The 15,904-nt window shown below is 34.1% G+C and overlaps 1 protein-coding gene across 1 annotated transcript; it reads left to right on the top strand.

The window, feature by feature from the left end:
- Positions 1-1,530: 1,530 nt before the first annotated feature.
- Positions 1,531-13,309, top strand: LOC134237441 (uncharacterized). The gene is made up of 6 exons (XM_062719531.1): positions 1,531-1,678; positions 5,510-5,581; positions 7,581-7,679; positions 8,577-8,627; positions 10,432-12,461; positions 12,566-13,309. The coding sequence occupies exons 1-6, from the start codon at positions 1,531-1,533 to the stop codon at positions 13,280-13,282; spliced, it is 3,117 nt and encodes a 1,038-aa protein (XP_062575515.1). The 3' UTR covers positions 13,283-13,309.
- Positions 13,310-15,904: the final 2,595 nt, after the last annotated feature.

Below are 15,904 nucleotides of genomic sequence, written 5' to 3' on the forward strand. Positions count from 1 at the left end.
TTTTTTTCTATAAACATAATAGCTAGTATTTGAATTGCTGCTGTTGCTGTGATGTACGTAGTATAAGTATTAACTCTCAAATCTATTTTGTAAGTGGAAAAACTTTCTTAATGAGGTATTTTTATGCATCATGCACACATGTCAAACTTTTTCCACCTGAAATTCTGTCCCTGCATACTTCAATTACATCTTACATAAAACCTAATCAATCTAGGAATGGATTGCTTACCAATTATGCCCAAAAGTTGAACAGAAATTGTTATTCCATAAAATTATAACACCGTGTAAAAAGTACATTAGATTTTACAGTATGTTCATTATTTCATTGTAAATTACAAGTATACTGACCAGTTGGCCATAGTGATCATATCCACAACTTTCTGGTGATTACGCAAAGGTGGAAAGATCTTAAAACATCTGATCTGATGAAAAGCTCCTTTGGAGACATCAGTCGGATCAAATCTCATGTAAGATAACAGTTCTTCTAATTAATGTATTCTAATATCATAGTCGTGATGGTATATCCAAGAAATAACAGCAAAAAACATCCTGCATTCAGACTTTGCATCAGCATCTTTAAAGTTCATGATATAAAAAAGCTTTGCCTGGATCATATAAATGAAGTAAGTTATGAAGAATTCCTTACAATTCTTCCAATGGTCAAAAGCATTGAGGAAGTGGATTATTGCAGAGACATATTAAATGTGATTGGGAAGAACTTTCTCCTGATGTAAAAGAAACAAGATCCTTTTTTGAATTGGACAAGGATACACTCTCCATGATCCTGTCACAGGACTCTTTAAACACAAAGTCTGAATAGGAAAAATCTGTAATGGTATTCCTTGAGTTCTTAAGATTGAGGCAACCATCATTTCTGATCTCCTCAAACTTGCACATGTCTTTAAAGTTCATGATCTTAAAAAGCTGTGTCTGGATCATATAAATGGAGTAAGTTATGAAGAATTGCTTAAAATGCTTCTGACTGTAAGAAGCATCGAGGAAGTGGATTATTGCACAGACATGTTGAATGTGATTGCGGGAAGAACTTTCTCCATGTAAAAGAAGCAAGATCCTTTTTTGAATTAGACAAGGAAACACTTGCATGATCCTGGCACAGGACTGAGACTTTAAACACTTTTCACAATTAAGTTTATTTGAAAAGGAGGCATTTCATCAAGAAGCAGTTACCTCTAAAATTATAAAAGTGCGCTGCAGGGAGTGTCAGAAGAAGCCAACACGATCTTATGGGCAGGAATTATTTTCTCCCCTATTTTGAAGGCTACATCACAAATCTCCTGATTGTAAAACTTTTCCCTAATGTATTTTCCTAAATTGGTGTAATGATGATCTTGATCTTTAGAAAATGGAGTTAATTCAATTTCAGACTGAGCTCCGTGACTTAATGAAGGAGAGAGAGGAGACTTGTACTCTGTTTTGGATTCTGAACTTTGTGAAGGAGATGATTTATTGTTCAAAAATTGGTTTCTGGAGCTGGAGGGTGCAACAAATGGGAGCTGCTTCCACAACTCAATGGAGGATCAGGAGGAGCTGGGGTGTTGTTTTAAATGTTGCTCCTTGCCAGTTGCCATGGAGTCAGATGAAGGAGAAGATTTAGAGGAGGTGTTGCTCCCAAATTTCCTGGATTCCGTTGGTGGCTTGTCCCTTCCTAACACAGATGGTGTGACGTCGGGGAGCTGTTACCAGAATGGATTCCATCCACATTCACTGAAATATAGCAGTCATAGTTATGTTTAACATTGTTAAATTCCATTTTCATGGTATTAACTGTATCATTTAATGAATAAAAGTACAGTATCTTTGTCCCATTTTAATTCATCTATTATTACGTTCAGCAATAGTAAAGGGAAACAACATCTTTTGGAAGATTGATTGATTGAATGTTGTTTTAATAACATCCCTCTTGCGAATTTTTCACTCATATGGAGACACCGCCATGCGCTGATGGAGAGCTACAAATTTTGTCCTATACTCGGCACTTACGGCCATTTAGCAGGGAGGGATCTTTTTCGTGCCAGCACCTACTGTGACACATACGGGACCTCAGTTTATACTGTCTCATCCTAAGAACCTGTCCCACAGTGGGATTCTAACCTGCGACATAAGGATCAACTCATTACCCAACTACTCTAAAGCAGACGCTCTAACCATTGGGCCACACGGGTGACTCTTTTGAAAGAAATTGATTGACTAAAGGGTTCAAAATTTTAAAATCTGGTATGAAATTAATTTAGATAGGGTCTAAAATATCTATAATTTTGGAAAATGCACCCTTGCTCATCATGATCATAACCATGCCTTTAGTATGTATGCTTGTCTGTTCCCTCAATAATACTGCATGATGATGATGAGGAGGATTATAATGATGTTGATGATGGTAATGATGATCATGATGATGAATTTCTAGTATACAGTATTACACTTTATACTGAAAACAAACGAGTCTCACCCTTCAACCATAAACCACTTACCCCAGGGACATGAATTTCAATTAAAATAATTCAAAATCATTTCTCATAATTATCATGAAGTTTTTCCACTGAAAACCAAGGGAGTCAGAAAAGATTTAAAAAAAAAAAAATAATGCATTACCACCATTTATTTAATAGCCACCGCCATCAACCCCTGACTCAGGGGACAAAATATTCACAATTAAGTTGGTAAGACTGAGATCCTTGTTCATCGTTAAACTACTAATATATAAACTTCATTTATCTGCTAAATACAGATTTAGAGCAATACCAAGAAGATTTTTCAGATAAATAATGCACCTTCACAATAATCAATAGACCCCTCAGAAAACTGCAAAAGAATTAATCTGGACCTGCCAATAAATGCAAACTCTTGTCCAAAAAGAGGCCCCGAGGGGCTACATCACTCAACTGAAGAGTAAGACTGCAACCAGGGAATAATAAAAATCAGTTACATGTAGCGGATGACAAATCCCATTGCCCAACACCTGGGGCTAGTGAATTTTAGGGTTGGGCAAGTGAAATTTTAATTATCAATCACTTGCCTGTGGGCAAGTGACTTAATCAATTATCAAAAATAAAATCAATATGTATGCCAATATTCTACTCAGTATTTGTCTTTCTCTTTTTTGAAATATTTATAAATACAGTATAAGTTAATGGTAGGCAGACAAAAATTCAGGTAGGGCAAGTGAATTTTGACCATGTACAAGTTTGCCCTTGGGCAAGTGCCTTAAAAATCTATTTGTCAGCCCCTGATGTATGTATTAAAAGTGGTCCAAATTTAACTGCACTCCACAGGACAGAACATACGTCATACATGTAATACACACAAATCAGGTTTGACATAACCTTGATTTAAGGTCATTCAATTTGACCAAGATCAAGGTCACATCATCAGCATGGTTGGTCCATAACAAGAAAAAGCATTGAATGCTCCTATCTGGCACAAAGTTTGATCGTAATATGAGGGTGTACCATGACCCTGAACTATGGTCACTTGAAAAAGTCAAGGTCACATTATCTTTAACGAGGCCCGATCTAGTTGAAAATTACGAAAACGGAATGATAAAAAATTTTAATTTTTGGAAATATACTTGTATGTTTTATGCTTACAAAAATTAGAATGAAATTTTGTTACCTTGCCTTTATTGTAGTCAAATGGGGGCACTGTCAAGATATGGACCATTTGTCGTGTTTTTAATTGTGGGTCTATGAGAAAACCAGGCAGAATTGTAAAATATCAATTTTTAAGGTACTTTTAAATGTCATTATTCCATTAAATATTGATAAGGTACACATCACTGATAAAAAATCGTGAGGTGAGAAAATTGATAGCTTGTTCTATTTATAGTAACAGGGCCGTCATTAAAACCAGGAAAATAAAGCACAAGAAAGGGCAAATAAAGGGAGAATTTCATTCAATTTCAATGCAGCATTAGAGCCAAAAGCAATCATTTACACATAAACTACTTATTTCATATAAAAATTCAAGATTATAAATTATGTTTGATAATAAAAGATTTCTTGTCAAACATGCAATGTTGCCATAGCAACCCGTCAAAAATGTCTCTTTTGAGAGAAATATCGTTTCGGATGTAAAGGTACCATAAAAATCTTCATATTAAACAGGGTTTGGACGCTTATTATTTTTAAATTCAAAATTAATTAAAAAGTAAAGTATGTTTGAATTCTCTATGCAATAGGACTTGTTTGGGTTTTGAGAAAATCTGTCGTTTTTTGAGTAGTTAATCAGTGTTAAATTATCAGAGAAATTTGGGTAAAAATTAACATAAACATAATAAATAAAAGACAAATGTTGCTTATTAACTGATTGTTATTTTTCATTAATGTTGATCTATAAATAAAAATAATTGTTCAAAATAAAATCAAACAATTAACAGGTTTAATTAAATAAAAATGCCTTTCATGAGACATAAACTTGAAGTTTCAGCATAGTTATCTCCCCTCAAGGTACTCTCTAGGGAATGAGACACATAAGGTATATGCATGAATATGGCAGCTTCCAGGTATGGGTGAATGTGACTTTTCAAGGTCATGCACTTCTGTTGCATGTGGAGGACTTTCAGAAAGCATATATTCATGTCAAAAAGATGTATTACCTCACTTGAAGCGTTGTCAAGCTGCCCCTGAACACCAACAAGTGACAATACCTGAGGGCCTTCTCTTGCTATACAGAAGTGGGTTGTTTACAGTAACTAAAGAGTCCGTAAAATTTAAAATATGTCAGAACCACAGAAATAGTCTTGGTACTTATTAGTATAAGACTTCTAGGCGGTGCTCACACCCGTTGCACCCACCAGACCAGAAGGAGAAACCAGACAGAGGAGTTAATTGCCCCGTTTCCAAAGAAATATGGCTACATGAGAGGATCCTTGTACCTGTTGGTTCTGGTAAGTGATATAGCCTAATAAACACTATAACATAATCTTAAGGATAAATTTTTGATTGATCTTCATATGATTTTTAAGAATTTCTTATGTAATATGAGAGAATATTAATACGATGTAGATTTACATATCATGTTACATTATCCTTAATATAGAATTGTAATCAATGTTATCATTTTGTAATAATTGTTCATGCCCCCTGTGGGCCCTTGATTGGTGAATAAACATATATATATATATATATATATATATTCAGATATTTACATTCCATATTCATTTTTATGTATTTTGCTATATAAATTAGAGATCTAGCTAGATCTCATTCAAACGACAAAGTAGCATAAATTGGATAGAGGAGTCTAACTGTGATGAATTTTTATTATGAATCATATCACATCTATGTGTAGTATTGTACACCATTGAGTGAGTTACTAGACTACATTAAAAAATAAATATAATTCAATGCTTTAGTGTCTTCAAAACCCATGTATACATGAACTGGGATCTCAAAGATCCTGATCGAGTGTCAAAAAAAAAAAATATGTAATGTCAAATGCCTGTCATCTGTTGAAATGCAAGAAAAATTTAACAGCTCTTATTAAATTGCAGGTTTATGCAGGAATTGTTCTGATAGGCACAGAAAAACTTACTCCACCAAAGTGGACATTGAGGATGATGTCGGTACGTTGTATACATGTGATATATGCATAACCCCAAACAACACCTAATTATTTGAATGTCCAGGTCAATAATAAAAAAAAAATTTTTTTTTTTTTACACCCCCCCCCCCCCCCCCTTCCCCACTCCACACCCAATGTTTTTTTTTTTTTTTTTCAATTCATTTCATTAACAAGAGAAATGCAGATTGTCTGCAATGTTTAAAAAATTAAGGCTCATAATTTCTCCAAGATTCACATCTTTCAGATTGAAAATGTACAAATCAAAGAATAAATCTTTCTACATATGATTAGTGCACAAGTACATTTATTTAGTACAATAGAAAACGCTTAGTCTAATAAATTTTGAAGTTGTTGGTCTTTAATGTCAGTGTTAATTATAAATTACACAACAACAAAAACTACCTTTCAAAAAAATATAGATCAGAGTACATAAACAGTTTGTAAATGCACATGATTACATCATTTATATCAAGGAATCTGTGAAAAGTTTTAAAAAGGGGCTTCATGTTATCATTTAGGCAGTTTTACAACCCAATTAACACACCCGGTGAACTCCCTTTGTCCTAAAAACAAAAACAAAAAAATGGAGAAATAAAACTTAGCCAATCACTCTCTATTTTTTAATTATACATGTAAATTAGTTCCTCTTGTAAATGTGAGGTTGAAATCTTGTAGATTTTTAGCTCTACTGGTCAGAGACCAGAAGAGCTTATGCGATAGTAATGCGTCCGGCGTCCGTCCGTCTGTCCGTCTGTCTGTCTGTCTGTCTGTCTGTCTGTAAACAATTTTTCAAAATGCTACTCCTCCTACAGTTTTGGTCTAATTTCAATATAACTTGGCTTACAAGTAGACTACACTAAGATACATAATTCTGTGTATCGGTTTTTGATTTTGATGAACGGTGTTGCCATGGTTACTAAAAATAGAAATTTCTGTGAAATTCTTTCAAAATGCTACTCCTCCTACAGTTTTTGACTGATTTCAATATAACTTGGCACATAAATAGACTACACTAAGATACATAATTCTGTGTATCGGTTTTTGATTTTGATGAACGGTGTTGCCATGGTTACTAAAAATAGAAATTTCTGTGAAATTCTTTCAAAATGCTACTCCTCCTACAGTTTTAGACTAGATTTCAATATAACTTGGCGCACAAGTAGACTACACTAAGATACATAATTCTGTATATCGGTTTTTGATTTCTATGAATGTTGTTGCCGTGGTTACTAAAAATAGAAATTTCTGTGAAATTCTTTCAAAATGCTACTCCTCCTACAGTTTTTGACTGATTTCAGTATAACTTGGCGCACAAGTAGACTACACTAAGATACATAATTCTGTGTATCGGTTTTTGATTTCAATGAACGGTGTTGCCGTGGTTACTAAAAATAGAAATTTCTGTGAAATTCTTTCAAAATACTACTCCTCCTACAGTTTTGAACTGATTTCAATATAACTTGGCACACAAGTAGACTTCACTAAGATACACAATTTTGTATATGTGATTTAGACTTCGATGAACATCATTGCCTTGATTACTAAAAATAGAAATTTCTGTTTAATACTTTCAAAATACCACTCAAATACAGTTTTAGTCTGATTATAATATAATGTGGCATGCAAGTAGACTACACTAAGAACATAGAAAGACTTAATCAAGGATCATTATTCTATTTATTGCTGTTATAAAGTTGCAATTCCCAACTGCTTAAGTATTTTTCGCTTCCTTTGCTATAAGAACAAACCAGTAGAGCTTCAGTCTCGACAGAGACTTCTGGTTATAAACTGATCTGTGTTTTATTGCTCTGAAGCCAGGATACTACTCCTAGTAATAGAATTATTTAGAAATTAAAGACCGGGTAAATTAAAATATGAAATGATAAATATTCATTAAAGTATAAGAAGCTATAATTTTGAAAAATAGATGACTTTCGTCTGTATTACCGACTACCACATTGTCATGTAAATGATGTAATATGTATATTTTTTTATTTCAGCTGAATTTTTTAAGCTTAGTACAGAGGACATTGAAGAAAGAATAGAATGTGACACTGAACAGTGTTCAGCTGTTTCTCGACAAACTTCAGGGGTGGAAGGTATATATTTGGTTTATTTTTATAATTTTGGTTAACTTTAAGGTAAACTGTTGCTATCAGTATTCATTCATTGCTGTGCAGTCCATATGTTGGTCATGTACTTTTAAATATATTCAGCTTAATTTCTCTATATAATGACTAAATTAAAATTTAAACAAATAAAGTATCTGTTGGTAAAGTAGGGTGGGAAAAGAAGTGAATGACAGTTTGTCTTTTCATGTCTTGAGATATTTTCATCCTGCTGTAGAAGCACAAATTTTAGTTGGGATAAACATGATAAGATAAATTTCATTGATTTGTCGTCTAAAAAAAGGTTTCCAAGCATTAAATTTTGTTGTTTCCAAAGTAACAATACTCAGTACTGGTACTTATAAAAATTCTATAGGGTACATAGACTTTGTTGATAATTGTGAACAACAAAATACTGTAGAAGTACATTTTTCCGTGTGGTATTAATTTACGCTATGTGGTTGTAAGGCACATAGTATGTAAGGCACATAGTGACAGTCTAGGAAATCCGCATAATTTTGTGCACGCAGATTAAACAGAAATTGAGATTCTGCAGAATTACCGGTATGACCCAGTGGGAAAAAGTATGTCTACAATAAATGAAATTGGATATCGAACCATTATTTGTGCATTTACAGTATATTGAAAATGCAGGACATTTTTGAAAATCTATTAGAAGTTCCAATTTAATTAAAACCTTTATTTCACCAAAACCCATAATGAGAGCATATATTTACATTAGAGTGGAGGTATTACTAGTGAGCATTGGCACACAGACTTCTTTTTTACCATATGTATATGTTTTTCATACAATTATACATCATTCCAGCAGATACTGTGATTGAAATAAGTATATCATTTATAACAAAAGCTTTATTTTATTTTCAGAAAGTCTGGTTATTGTTCATGACGTAAAAAGTCCTTTGCAAAGTGTGTCAGGTAGATATTTATTTATGTACTATTCATATTAAAATAATGTAAATGCACAAATTTTAATGGGGATAAATTTTATTGATTTGTCATCTAAAAAAGTGTCTTGGGCATTTAATTTTGTCATTTTGAAAGTAATACTTTTCAATGTATAGTCATATAAATTGTGTGGGATTTAATTTCATTGATAATTGTCAGCAACAAATTAATGAAATATAATCCCCCATGAATATTTGTGCTTTTACAATATTCAGTAAAACTCTGTTATTAAATAATAGCAATGTCAAGAAAAGCTGTGAATATACTTGCTATATCTGTAATATATTATGTGTCGTGACCTTGGCTCAAGGTCATGTCTGTGCAAACTAGTTCAAGGTCACTCAGTCTGAAAGAATAATTTCATATTCCATGTCCTATCCTAGCTGCAGATCTGTAACTCTCCGAAAAAATATATATTGATAGAACGGAGCACTGCTGCTGTAATTTTGTGCATTAGGCTTTGGGCGATGGACTGTATTTGTGAGCACAGTTCTTAACTAAATGGGACACAAAATAAGTTTGCTAATACTAGTATATCTGCAAATGTGTTATATCAATCTTCTGTATTACCATGAACTTTTTCAAGGAATGTTTAGCTCACCCGAGCCGAAGGCTCATAAATTTGTCCATTGTCTGTCGTCATCGTCGTTGTTGTTGTTGTAAACGTTTCACATTTTCAAAGTATCCTTAGGTAAAGGGCATTCAAGTTTGTTCAAATGAAGGGCCACACCCTTTTCCAAGGGGAGATAATTATGATTTTGTGAAAAATGAATGGCATTTTTAAAAGATCTTCTTCTCAAGAACCACTGGACCAGGAAAGATGAAATTCATGTGGAATCATCCTCAGGTGTCCCCCGGGTATAGGGTTGGGCCACAATGGCCGATCAAAGTTTTACATAGGAATATATAGGAAAAATCTTTTAAAATCTTCCTCTCAAGAGCCACTGGGCCAGGAAAGATGTGAAAACACCCTCAGGTAGTGTACCAGTAGATTCAAGTTTGTTCAAATCATAACCCCCGTGGGTAGGGTGGGGCCACAATGGATGATTGAAGTTTTCCATAGAAATGAATACATCAGATTTTTTAGGTCACCTGAGTAAACTCAGGTGACCTATTGGTATCCATTTTCTTCCATCGTCGTGCGTTAACATTTGAACATTTTCAGCATCTCTGACCACTGAACCAATTTCAACCAAATTTTGCATAAATCCTCCATGGGTGAAGGGGAACAAAAATTTTGAATTTCATGATCCCTGCCCCCCCCCCTCCAGGGGCCTGAGGGGGGGGGGGGCCAAAACCACCAAAATTAATGCAGTCTTTAAAAATCTTTTTAACTCCTGGACATCAAGCAGTGGAACTGTTTGCATGATTGTAATCAGCATTGAGTCCTCTACCAAAATTTTGAAATTCATGACCCTGAGGTCAGGGGTTCTAGTGATAGGGCGAGGCTGAAATGCTCCTGGGTATTAAAATAAACTAACTAAAGTACATAGTAATGATAAGCAAAAAGTGTATCGACCAAAATTGTGAATTTTATTGCCCCAGGGTCAGGGGTTCTGGTGTTAGGGCAGGGCAAAAATGAGTATATAGTAAAAATGCATTATTTCTTTGAAAATCTTCTCTAGTCACAGTGCCTAGGGGATCGATATGGCCCATGGGCCTCTTGTGTTTAATAATATGCCGTGGAAGAATTGTCATGGAAGTGTGATTATAGTCAGAAAAATGTCGTCTTCAACATTTACAATATCTCTTATCAAAACTCTTTCTTTTTTAGAGCAATCCAGTCAGAATTCAGAGTTTTCTCTGAGTCAGTCTTCCCAAGGAACAGTAAGTGACTACTGGAGACCACCCACATACCATCGAGAAAAGCTAAACAGGAGTATGGAGATACTGTCTGATGGTAAATTCACGCCCTTACGCTTCACCCTGAATGCATCATTAGATGAAGTACAGCAGTCTACAAAAGACTATGTGACACAGAAAGCCAATGAAGTTATTCAGTATGCCTTTGAATGCATTGCACCTGGCCAAGAAAATGCATTAATGCACTTGCTTTATCAAAAATACTACAAGCCAGAGGAAAAAAGGGTAGAAACTGATGCATTGACAGAGGCCTTAATAAAAGCATACGATCAGGCTGATGGACATCAGAGTCAAGTGCAGATACTCTCATTGTTCGTGAACAACTTCTCCAAAACTGAACTTTGTAAAATGGTGCATGGTTTAACAAAGTACAAAATAGATTGTGCAAGAAAATATGCATCAACTAATGGTCCTGGCCAAATTATTGATCAGCCAAAGATTAATCGGATCAGACTTACAAAGTGTCGAATTCAGCATTTTGTCGAGTTTTTGTGCAGTCCATCAATTTGTCAGGTGGTTGGATATGGTTCAAAGACACTCCGTTTATCATCCGGATTACAAATCAAAATTCCAAAAATGATTAGAACAATGATTGCCTCAAGAATAATCCATGCTTATGAAATGTTCTGTGAAGACAGTGAGATGGTGACACCTTCAAGAGCAACATTGTTCAAAATTATAAAAGTCTGTTCTGCATCACAGAAGAAGTCTTTGAAAGGACTGGACAGTTATACTGCAGATGGAATGGAAGCAGTAGAGTTGTTACAGAAAATACTGTATAAGCTTCAAGAAAATGGCCTTTCAAGAGACATAACAATGAACTTGATAGAAAAGCTGTCAGATGTGAATGAACACCTTAAATTCGATCTGAAGATGCATGTCACACAGTCCAGCACTTGTATTGACCATTGTACAACATATGCCCTATCGGATGAGACAAATCCAGATTTCAGTAAAATTTGTGATCATCAGCATACTGAGAGTTGCATGAAATGTAGTAGCACTGCAGCAGTTATTGATGAAATCTCAAGTTGTTTATCAGCAACAAATTTATCAATTGACTTGCAGAGAGAATTGGAGCATGATTTTGAACGTTCAAGAAACAATATACAGGAATGGAAAGCCCATATTACAAGAACTGTAAACCAGGATATCAGTAAATGCCAGATTGTACAAAATATGAAGAGTAACCAAGCACTGTTGATTTTGGATTGGGCCATGAAATTCCTGCCACAAAGTTTTCGTGAATCACAGCAAAACTGGTTTGGAAAACAGGGCATCAGCTGGCATGTCACGTGTGCTATATTCCTTGAACATCCCAGAGATGATGCAGATAGTCAGGAAAAGAAATTCAGTCTTGTATCATTTGTACATGTATTACAAGGAGGAAATCAGGGATGGTTCTCAGTTGCCTGTATTCTCAAAAACAGCTTAGAAAAACTCAAATGTCTCAACCCTCACCTGTCAGAAGTGTATTTAAAGTCTGACAATGCAGGATGCTATCATAGCATGCCACTGATGTCTTACATTTGGAGGAATTACGACTTCCTACAGCTCAAAATAAGAGAATACAATTTTAGCGAGGTCCAAAGTGGCAAAGATCTATGTGATTCAAGAACTGGAACATGCAGAATGCACATTTTGAAGTATGCAAATGAAGGAAACGATGTGGAAAATGCAGATCAACTGAAAAAAGCATTGGAAAGTCATGGAGGAGTTAAAAATACATTCATTACATTGATTGATATCAGCACAGAAAATCACCCTGTTTTGTCAGGAACTATCAGAAACTTCAAAATCAGTCAGATGAACAATTTTGTGTTTGAGGAAGAAGGCATCAGAGTGTTTAGAGCCTATGGAATTGGTCCAGGACACTTGATCCCAAAGAGTACACTGGAGAAAATATCTCAGAATCTTGCGTTTGATGAGACCAAAATGAAGGTATTTTTTTTTCTTTGTCAATTCAGACTGTGTATTGTAATTTTTTTGATCTTTGAATTTGTGTTTCATACTATATACAAAATATTCATATTTTTCTTTTAAAGGTCAAAGAAGATTCCACTGTTATACCAGAATGTATGCAATCATCCCTGCTGAAGCTTCCATTTGCATCTCCACAATCTGATGAACAGGATGACAACAATGGAGACCTTAGTTGCACTGAACCTGGCTGCATCAGATCATTTAGAAAACCATCAACATTAGAAAAACATTTGGCTGTAGGAAGTCATTCTTACCATGAGACAAATAGCAGTACAGATATTGCCATGGAACTGTGGGCAGAACAATGTAGTCAATCCTTGTGTTACAACCAATCTCACTCCATCCAATCCTCTAATGCAAGTTCCGAAAGTCAATTATCCCAGCTGAAAACAGGATGGGCCTTGAAGTCAGACAGAAAATTTGTCAGATTCTCAACAGCGGTAAAACAATTTGTAAAAAACATTTTTGATGAGGGTGAAAAAACTGGGAAAAAAGCAAACCCTGTGACAGTTTCTTTACAAATCCGCAATGAACGAGATGAAAACGGCAATCATGTTTTTTGTCCAAATGACTGGATCTCAGCTCAACAAGTTCGCAGTCTTTTCGCTCAATTTCAAATGAAGCTGCTAAAAGAAAGCACTGACAAGGAAAAGAGACCAAAATTAGAACTTACTGTGAAATCTGAAGAAGATGAAGATTTAAATGAGGTCCTCAAGGATCTGAATGCTATGGAAGCATACGACATGGTGAATTCTGTCACAGATAAGTGCCAGCTGTGATTTCTTCTTAGTAAGATATCAGCTCTGTCACAGTCCATGTGACTTTTGTATATTGAAGCTTCCTTTTTACTAGTTTAAGCTCATTGTTAGTTCTAATAGCTTTAAACTTGTGATTGTTCTTATTTGCTTTGTAGTTTATGTTATTCTAAAGGAAAGATATTTTTATGAGATGCTTGTCCATGGATTAGGCTTATATTTGGCATATATTTGTTTAATATTTTGTCATCATGAAGGCATTTTTACAAGAAGCCTTCAAAGTTATTTTAGACAAAGTTTGAAAGGGACTTAATTGTATACATGTTCATGCATGATTTAAAAACTGCAATGCTTATAATTTTGGTAAGACTTGAAATTTTGTTCACTGTAATACTATGTTATTCATGATTTTTAACATTCCTGGACAGAGACCAGAAAAACTTATGCAATAGTAGGGTGTCTTTCGTCCATCTAGCTGTGTATTTGTCTGTAAAGAATTTTTCAAAATGCTACTCCTTCTACAATTTTGGGTCTGATTTCAGATTTCATTATAACTAGGCACACAAGTAGACTTCACTTAGATATTTCTATTTGTTGCTTTTTCATTTCGTTAAACACTATTGCCATGAAAACTAAAATTAGAAATATCTGTGAAATATTTTGAAAATGCTACTCCTTCTACTATTTTGATTTGAATTTAATATTGACTTGGCACATTATGTGATACATAAATGTCTTTATCAGTTTTTGATGTTGATCAATGATGTGGCAACAGTTAATTTGAAAAAAGAGAAATATCTGCAATTTTTTTTAACATCTACAGTTTTAATGTAATTGCAAAAGAGCTTAGCAAAAAAATGGGACTAAACCCAGAATCATTGTTCTACATTTTTCGTCCTTTGTAGTGGAGCTACAGTCTTGTCAGAGACTTCAGGTCTATCCACATGTACAGAAGTATTTTTTTGCAAAATGTTCAGTCACTGTACATACCATTTTTGAAGTGAAAATATTGATTTTTTAAATAGTAGCCTAATATAGTTCATAAAAGTATGAAACAAAGGGAAATAACTCTGTCGCAAAAAATCACAATTTTTTGGAAAAGTTCCTCAATTTCAAAATCGCACAGTGTCACCAATAATCAAAACCCGAATAATTGCCTGTAGGAAATTATTATTAAGTTCACAATCTTTATCTTAAAACAAAATAATTTAAAATCTAAGCGTCCAAACCCAGTTTAAAAACATGTCCAATATCGACCCTTTTCCCACATTTTTCAGTCTCTTTTATATCAAGAGTTATTCCCCCTGTGTTTAAATATAGCATTGATTTTTAAGACAAAAAAAATTGTGCAAAATGAAATAAATAATATATATTTTCTTTTCTTCTTACTTTTGATCACTTAATATTTTAATGAAAAGAAGAGAATGGTGAATGAAAATAGCAATTTTTACAAAATTGTGAATACAAAATGATGATAAAGATGGTGCCTTATGGGGTACCCTCTTGGTGGGCCCCAATATTGAAAATTTTCAGAAAATTTTTTTCTGGTGATTATATGCTATATTGTTCAAGTCTTTTGGGAAAATTTCATTAATGTGAGTGACACTTCATGTATGGCCCCCTGCCTGGTTTTCTCATAGACTCGCAGTTATACACAATTACATAGTACTAAAACTCTTCAATAAACAAAGAAATTTACAAATAAAAAAAAATACATGATGAAATTCTTTGTTTTTCACATATATTATGCAATTTTCATTCTTCTTATAAAAAATGAAAAGAAAATTGGAGGTAGCCTTTATTGCAGTGAAAAGGGGGCATGTCAAAACACAAAATTTGGATTTATTCTATCCAACTTTGTATTTTATAGGTCGCAATGGGTTTACATAAGACCAGCAATCGATTGCAATACCGTATTAGTTTCTAAAAAAAATAAATAATTCTTACATTATGAAATAATTTTCTCGCCATGCTTTATTTTTCTCTTACACGCGACGTTGTTTTACGTGGAAAAAGGGGTAGTGGGAGGAGGAAGGGGGGAGGGGTAAAGGCGACAAAATTCTGATTTTTACTATTATCATGTAATATATAGAAAAATAAAATATTTCGGTGTTGCATTTAAAACATTTATGGACTTCTTTTATTTTTTTTTTAAACTGAAGATAACCCATGCATATTTAAGTCTGCAATAAAAAGAGTGTGTATAAACACTTCAACATGTTCAAAGAGAAAGACTAAAATCATTTACTTTTGGTTGCAGTGTTTGTTTTTGAAACTCACAAATTGAAATAAAACAAGATAAAATTAATGAATCTGTACCAAAAAATGATCCCTCAAAATTAATTAGGTTCCAAAGTTGTTTATTAATTTAAATATTAAAAAAAAAATAATAGGAATGCCAGCTTTCAATGCACAGTGTATAGAGCTACCAGGTAAGCAAGATCAGCGAAACATTTTAGCGCAATTTGACGTCATTTTAATTGTGACGTTATTGTGTTCAATTATGACGGCAGTCAAGGGTATTGTGACGTGCCCATGTCGACGCTGCGTTAAAACATATGCGCAGATCAAGTAGATCAGGCCTCGTTAATATGATTTTTATCCAAAAATGAATCCATGAGGGTAATTAAGTCCTTCTAGGACAGC

This window comes from Saccostrea cucullata, unplaced genomic scaffold (genome assembly GCF_032062105.1).
Source record: "Saccostrea cucullata isolate Sc308-1 unplaced genomic scaffold, CSIRO_AGI_Scuc_v1 ctg11507, whole genome shotgun sequence".
Taxonomy (NCBI): domain Eukaryota; kingdom Metazoa; phylum Mollusca; class Bivalvia; order Ostreida; family Ostreidae; genus Saccostrea; species Saccostrea cuccullata.

Excerpts from the sequence above, each read along its gene's own strand:
- LOC134237441 (XM_062719531.1), top strand. The coding sequence starts at position 1,531 with ATGGAGGATCAGGAGGAGCTGGGGTGTTGTTTTAAATGTTGCTCCTTG. Across the intron at positions 5,582-7,580 it reads GGACATTGAGGATGATGTCG|CTGAATTTTTTAAGCTTAGT; the intron begins GTACGTTGTATA and ends TTTTTATTTCAG. Across the intron at positions 12,462-12,565 it reads TTGATGAGACCAAAATGAAG|GTCAAAGAAGATTCCACTGT; the intron begins GTATTTTTTTTT and ends TTTCTTTTAAAG.